The sequence below is a fragment of the Oncorhynchus tshawytscha genome, linkage group LG10 (genome assembly GCF_018296145.1).
Source record: "Oncorhynchus tshawytscha isolate Ot180627B linkage group LG10, Otsh_v2.0, whole genome shotgun sequence".
NCBI lineage: Eukaryota > Metazoa > Chordata > Actinopteri > Salmoniformes > Salmonidae > Oncorhynchus > Oncorhynchus tshawytscha.
In genome coordinates, this window is record NC_056438.1 from 67401442 (window position 1) to 67408941 (window position 7500).

At 44.2% G+C, this 7500-nt stretch overlaps 1 protein-coding gene across 10 annotated transcripts in view; it reads right to left on the bottom strand.

Annotated features, from left to right (window-relative positions):
* Positions 1 to 564: 564 nt before the first annotated feature.
* LOC112260765 (apoptotic chromatin condensation inducer in the nucleus) overlaps positions 565 to 7500 on the bottom strand; it is a 29606-nt gene continuing 22670 nt past the window's right edge. For all 10 annotated transcript variants that reach the window (XM_042328879.1, XM_042328878.1, XM_042328882.1 and 7 more), the window contains 9 exons: positions 5549 to 5594; positions 5240 to 5376; positions 4949 to 5092; positions 3100 to 3289; positions 2710 to 2963; positions 2345 to 2452; positions 1966 to 2254; positions 1781 to 1881; positions 565 to 1617 (listed from right to left, as the gene is read on the bottom strand). In XM_042328879.1, the coding sequence (XP_042184813.1) occupies positions 1315 to 1617; positions 1781 to 1881; positions 1966 to 2254; positions 2345 to 2452; positions 2710 to 2963; positions 3100 to 3289; positions 4949 to 5092; positions 5240 to 5376; positions 5549 to 5594 (1572 nt within the window). In that variant the 3' untranslated portion in view covers positions 565 to 1314. The remainder of the gene's footprint in view (positions 1618 to 1780; positions 1882 to 1965; positions 2255 to 2344; positions 2453 to 2709; positions 2964 to 3099; positions 3290 to 4948; positions 5093 to 5239; positions 5377 to 5548; positions 5595 to 7500) is intronic.

The following is a 7500-nucleotide window of genomic DNA, read 5'->3' on the forward strand; positions in this document are numbered from 1 at the left end:
TTTCAGCATTGAGACAAGACCGTAATCGGATATCACAAAATTGGGGGTAAATTACAAAAATAAAAACTGACAGCACTGCAGTGCAAAATGCATGTATTTTATTGGCTTGACAAAGCCATATGGGGAAAAGCTATTCTAACCATCACATATTCCTTATGACAGTCTTTTTAGAGCCATTTGCTTTCAGTAAAAAAAATAAAAAAAATGCCCTGTCCCCCAAATCGTATGCCAGAAAACTTTCCAGTCCTCTTTCCTATAAATTACGTCTCTTCATCTACTTCATGGCCCTTCTTACAAATGCCTGTTGTCCATCACTGACACCTTGTGGATCTCCAATATTACTGCAACTTTTTTTTTTGACCGGCATTGGTTTTAAGGTATATGCCATTTTCAGCTTCATAGTAATAGAGGATAAAGAAAAGAAGAAGTTACCCAGAACTTGAAAAGTGTGAAAGAGTTTAAAAAAATGTATCCATTTACCTCTTTGTTTTGCTACAATGATCTGAATAATTATGGGCATCTCCAACTGACAGAAGTTCGCTCTTGCAGAAAACAAGCGCAAAAGCTTTTTCAAACATATTTTATTTGTACATTCACAGGAGTAAACAAAAAAGAAAAGCTTTAATAATGATTTAAAAAAGTATTAAAACCATTTGTGTGGAGTTTTAATATGCACCCCTTCTCCAGCTTGCGTTGACCGTACAGGGAGAACTATTGGATGAGCAGAAAGAAGCATTTAGAAGATGAAAACACAGATCAGAGGAGCGTGTCATTTCTACTATCTTGCAGATAATAGTCTCATCCCTCAAACTAAACAAAGACAGAGGGGACAGAACACTGCACAAACACGTCAGTCCTCCCTAGGACACAAGGCTGAGCACAGTGGACTGGGACAACATGCAGCAATGATGAAGCACCCCACAGATACCAGTCGTGGAACACACACACATACAACTGGTGAAGGCCAAAAACCAGTGTGTGTATGCATAGAACTCTACGTAAAGCACTTACGTATGGGGGGGTTGGTTGCCTTACTGTCAATCTCACAAGAACATAATAAAACAAAAAAAAGAAAACAGTCAGGCAGAATGAAATAAAATCTAAACTTTCATAATGGAGCAAGACAGATAGCAGCCTGGGGGAAAACACTGCTAAACCATGGTCCCTATCTGTGTCGGTGTGTGTTTAAAAAAAGTGACAGATAGTGACTACATCTGTTGGTCAACTGTAGGGTCTTATATTGTAACAAAGTAAATGTAGTGATGGGGAATGGAGGGGGTTATTTTAAGACAGTTCCAGCCACACCAATTCCCTCTAGCGTCGTCTGTCACGAGGTGGGGGGTCACTGCGGCTGCGGGAGCGTCTGGCCCCCCCTGCACTGCTGCCCCCAGGTCTGCGGTAGCAGTCTTCTCTGTGTTTGTCACTCTCTCCATCTCTGCCCCCGTCTCTCTCTCTGTACCGCTCCCACTCGCCTCTTTCTCCAGATGCAGCACTCATGGCTTTCATCCTTTCTTTGCGATCTTCCTCCCTTTTCTTCTCCACCTCCTCTTGCTGCTCCTTCTTCCTCTGCTCTCGCTCCTTCATCCGCTCTTGATGAGCTGTCTCCTTCTGTGAAAACTGGCCACAAAGAGACAGAACATGGGAGAACCTCAGAGATGTGGACTGTGAACAATTTAAATCAATACTTTCAACAAATGTAAGGAAGGACATGTAGACCCTATATCAATAACAAATGAATCTATAATCTTGTTCAGATAGTTGAGTTGTGTGTATAACTGACCTGCTCTTCTGTGAGGGGGAGCCAGTATATACAAGGGGCTGCTTTGGTTTTCTTGAACAGTTCATCCAGCAGTTTGACAGGAGGTTCATCTGCAGCTTTCTCTGAAGAAACACAAAGAGTAAACATACAGTTGACACAACAGGGCACAGATCGAAACACCCATCTTTCCATCACCAACTCGTCACCTTTCTTATCCATCTTCCTCTCCTTGCGTTTCCTCTCTCTGGAGCGGGGTCGTCTGGGGACCGCTTCCTCTCCAGGTTTTCCTGGACCAATGTCCCGGACCTTGTCCCTGTCCCACTCCCTCTCAGCCCGGGTCCTCTCCCTGTGCTCCATCTCATGCTCTCGCTCCGCCCACTGTTCCCGTTCGGGCAGGAGAGGGAGCAGGGCCGCCCCCCGACCAGGCACCGCCGCAGCCCCCCGCTCACCCTCCCCAGCCCTCTCAGGGGGAGGCAGGCCTCTGTGGAAATCCAGCTACAGAGGAAGGGGAGCGTTACCATAACGATATGGGAACGATATCCATCATCAGGTAGGGCAAAACCACGAGAACGCAGATAGTCTTACCTCCTCCTGCTGAATGAAGTCCAAACTGAGGAACTTGGGGTTGCTTTGAGGCCATTTCACCCCATGCAGGGCTGCACGAGTGGCAATTGACTCATCTGCACTGGAGTACTGGAAGAAAAAGGAGAGCAAGACAGGACATCCATGAGGAACAGTGAGGCTTGCCTTAGAGAAGACAGAATAGGGAGATGTAGGTGATGTTCTGGGCTGCACCTCAAATGACACCCTCGTCCCCCCTATAGTCAAATGCACTAGCTTTGACCACAGCCTCCGACGGATGATAACAAGAAGTTTACTATACGGAGAATAGGATATCGGTTGAGACACAGCCCTGGATTCAGGATGATAGCTAACAGACAGAGACGTACTGTGACGTAGCAGTGAGATTTGATCTTGTCAATCCAGAAACCGTCCTCGTGCACAGTGCCGGTCCTACCGAGCAGCTCCTTCAGCTGGCTCAGGGTGAACGGACGAACCAGGTTGGACACGTGGACGATGTTGGACACTTTGCCTCGTGGAGGAGAGGGCTGCTTGGCCATGCGGACAGGGTCATCTATGGTGATTGACACGCCAGACTTCTGCTGGCTGATGCAGCGACGGATCATTGTGTCACTGGGGGTCACTGAGGAGAGGAAAAGATAGAGATACATCAACCTGACCTCACTCAACATATCAAAGGGTAGAATCTAGCCCAGGGTTAGAGGTTTTGATCTGATAAGAAAATTAAGTTTATCTTCAATTTTGGATCAATCTATCACCTGTTTTCATCTCCATGTCATGGCTGGGGGAAGAGGTGCATTGTCTCTCCATGGAGTCTCTCTGGAATGAGCAATCCATCTTCTCCTCTCTGTCTCCTTTAACCTCCCTTCCATCCTCTCGGTCTTCCTCCTCGTGTTCACTCCTCTTGGACTCCTTCTGTCCATTCTCCTGGGTCACTGACGGGACCACCTACATTACAGGTGGGTGGAGAAGAGGCGGCACACACACGTTTTAACCTCTTGAGCTTATGGCTCAATACTGCCCCCGTTGGAGGAAGTGCGTGCCCATAGTAAACTGAAAATATTTTTTTCCAAAATTGCTAATATATGCATATAATAATAATTATTGAATAGAAAACACTCTAAAGTTTCTAAAACCGTTTAAATTATGTCTGTATGTAAAGCAGAACTCTCAGGGCAGCCTTTCTCCCAAACTCTCTCTTGTCAAGAGAAAAGTTGGGTCAACTTTGACGTCATCGCCCCCACCCTTCCCAGGCAGCTACCGATCTGGGAACAGTATGTATTTGTTCAGCGCGATGTCTGCTTTCAATTGGCACGTTCATTGTTTGAATTTCGCGCTCCCTCATCCTTTGGCGGGCGAAAATGCCCGGTTCACTCTCACATACATGCACTCTATTGCGCGCGGCCGATTTGGGGAACGTTCTTTTCCAATAGACACCAGTTGAAGCCGGTTCGTTTGTTCGCGATGATCATTGTTTTACATGATAAAAACATCATTTTGCTCGATTCTGCACTTAGTTTGACCAGTTTAGTCAACATATAATATGTAATTTTGAAGTTTGATTGCGCAAGAGTGCGGGACCAGAAGGAGCAGAAGTTATTTTGGGTGCATTTCAGCTGAAGCTGTTAGCATATGCTAATACAAAGACGCACAACTTGAAACCAAACGATGTATTGGGTAAGTATGACTCCTTCTACGTCTTCTGATCGAAGAACATCAAAGGTAAGGGAATATTTATGTGGTTATTTTGGGTTTCTGTGGACTCCAAACGTAGAGGAGACACTGCTAATATCTGAGCGCCGACTCATAGCATAGACTAGTGAACGAATTCTGTAACGTTAAAAATAAATGTAACACAGCGGTTGTATTAAGAAGAAGTGTATCTTTGTAACTATATGTAGAACATGTATATTTAGTCATGTTTATTGCTTGTTATCTGACGTTATCTGTCCGAGCTATCATAATTTCTCCGGACATTTTGAGTAGCATTTTTTGAAATGTCGTCATTGTAAACAGAGATTTATGGATATTAATGGCATATTATTGAAAAAAAAAAAATGTACTGTGTAACATGTAATATTACTGTCATCTGATGAAGATTTTCAAAAGGTTAGTGAATTATTTATTTTTTAATCCTACTTTTAAATTTTATATTTTCTGGGACAAAATGGCCGCCGCTTGCATTTTGTTTCGGTGGTGGTCTAATATAAATGTGTGCTATGTTTTCGCCGTAAAACATTTTAGAAATCTGACTTGCTGGGTAGATGAACAAGGTGTTTATCTTTCATTTGAGCTATTGGACTTGTGTAGGTGTGGAGGTTAAATATGTCTAAGAATATTTTTTCACATTTTGCGTTATGCTAATGAGCTTGAGCCGTAGTCACGATCCCGGATCCGGGATGGGTAGCATCAAGAGGTTAATATGACATTCACAAATGCTAATAGCTTTGGGTTAATTAAGGATGTTAGCCGTTATAGTAAATCCTACTGAATGCACCTTTATTAATGAGTGCAGAAAAACCAATTTCCAGTAATACATTCCTACTACTTGAAACTAGATAAAATGTACAGTCCACAGACCAGGTGAAGTTAAAGTTGAACTCTGACCTGTGTGACTGTGCGTCTGATCTTGAGGTCCTGCTCACCCGGCTCCCTGCCCTCCTCCTCCACCCCAGAGAGGTGATCCTCCTCTGGGTGCAGATCCACCACCATCTCCTGGCCTGGACACAGTCTGATGTCTGGGATCAGAGACTGGGGAAAAACAGAATCAACAGATTAGGGGTGGGAGAAAGAAGCATCAAGACTCCGATAGTAAAAAGTTTGATAGTATTCATTCTGAGGTGTTTTAGATAATGAATATGTACAAGAGTATTTTTTTGCAGTGTACTGATGCTATACCTTCAGAGAGTCTGTGGTGATGCTCATGGATGATTTCTTGGTTGTGACTGCAGTGCTGGATCCCCATCGCCTCTTCCTCCCAGCCCCAGACTCTGTTTCGCCCTCTGCAGTGACAGCACCTGGAGAGGCCTTGCTGCCTGGAAGACATAGGGGAATTTAACCATGGCCAAACGCACAATCGGAAGCACACACACACACATCTATAACTGCCGCTCACTCACACATATGCAAACTAAACAAAAAACCAAGACTACCTACTGGGCTGAAAAAACAAAACAGGCATGAGCGTTTAGAGGGAGGTATACTCACTGCTAAGGGAGATCCTACGGGCTGTGAATGCTTTTGGTGTCACACACTGAAACAAAAAGAAATAAAACACACCCCAAAGTAGAGAGGGGAAAAGGTGAGAGGTAGAGATGAAGAGGTGCATGGACAGATTGAAGGGAAGACAGGACAAGAGAAAGTGGGTGGGTGGGTGAACAAGGGAAGAGAAACTAGATGAGACTGCAGGTCACTTTCCACCTCAACATAGCCAGACTATGAATAGCACCAGTCATATAGAAGCGCTATATATGTCTCTCAATGGCACACTGTAGTTTATATATATACTTGGTCTCAAAATGGTGCGTATGACTTTAAGATAATGACTGAAGCCCCAAATGTGTTTATGATAGGTGTAGAATGGTGTTAGGGGAGCCGAAGTCTCACACACACAGAAAGACATAGTAGCCTGATGACAATACTGCAGTTTAAATGCATTTCATTGCAATAGAACATCTGAATGGTGTAGCTGGTAAACCAAGAGGCTGCCAGGATTACTGAGTCATAAAACAAGACTATGAAATATTGGGTGGTTTATAACTGTTTTTCATTCCAAACTGCAATAGCAATAAATATGTAAATTAATCCATTTGGATTTGACAATTATGTCAGAATCAATTCCCCCATTTTAGGGTAAGAGGAGGGAGTCAACAAACTATGCATTTTCTAAATATAGTTTTTTGGTAAATAATAACATTGAGAAAATGACTACTTATTCCCTGGTACCACTGACACCTGATGCTTACTGGGATGGATATGGCCCAATCTTGACTGCATGTACTGTATCTAGGCAACAAGGGTCCAATCAAAGGAGGTTGTCAAGTTTGGGTGGAAATCTGACAGCTGGTTGGCAGGCAGGATGGGCTCTGTAGTTCAGTGGTGGCGGGGCTTGAGTGGCTTTTGAAAAGGTTTTAGAGTCAAGTCCTTAAGAGGTCAGATATCAGTCCTTTCAGATATTTGTCATGCCTTTCTGTTATGACTGTCCAACTGAGGTTCGATGGAGATGGGACAAGGATAATCAATAATTAACAAGAGTCACTCCAAACACTAGAAGGGGCGTAAGCAGACACCCTCTTCCTCCGGGGCATCAGGAGACAGTGTTGAGTGACAGGTAGCAGCAGAAAAAGGGATCAAATTGGCAAGTCCCTTTTTCTACCAACAACTAGACATTTGGTTGTGAGTCCAAAGAAATGCTGAAGACCATTGAGAAAGTTAACAAATGTCCAAGATCATGTCTTTGAAAAACAGCCATGAAGAGAGGCCCCAAGTTGTCCTCGTGAAAGATTAATTTGGATCCCATTCTGAAAAGTTGGAGAACAAAATCCCAAAATGTCCTTTCTCAGAGAACCCACTTAGTCCAGAACAAATATCGACCAGTTAAACTGTCCATTAAGCAGCACATTCGGGTGTAGATGGTGAGAAGACAAATGTACTGAAGTGACCCCATGGGAAGACATCTACAGGCCTGTCGTTGAAGGGTTTGAAACAGTCTATTGAGCGTCTGCCTCTTCATCTCCACTCTGACCCCTCTGTGTGGTGAGATTGTATGTGGCCATACAGGTGTGTATGAACCAGTTGAGCCAGGTGTTGGTGACAGACAGACGAGATCAGTCATCCCAAACCCTCAGCCCATTAGCCCAATCAAGTGCCATCTCCGGGGCAACGTGGCTTTTGTTGCCACAGCTGTCCCACTGCAGTGCAGACTCGGGGGCCTATCTGTGGTATACCCAGGGCTCTTGGGGACATTGGAACAGGTGCAGCAGTAGTGGCAGAAGTAGTATGCAGGTACCATTATGGGCAATGGAAGAGGCATGAGTACCTTTATAACAAAGCAATCAATGGGGTTTTAAACATCAGCCACAGTTAGAGCATATCCCCTGCTGGTTCTGTCTGAGAGAGCATCAGCAAAGGTTAAGAAAAATACACAGCTAAGTAAAAAA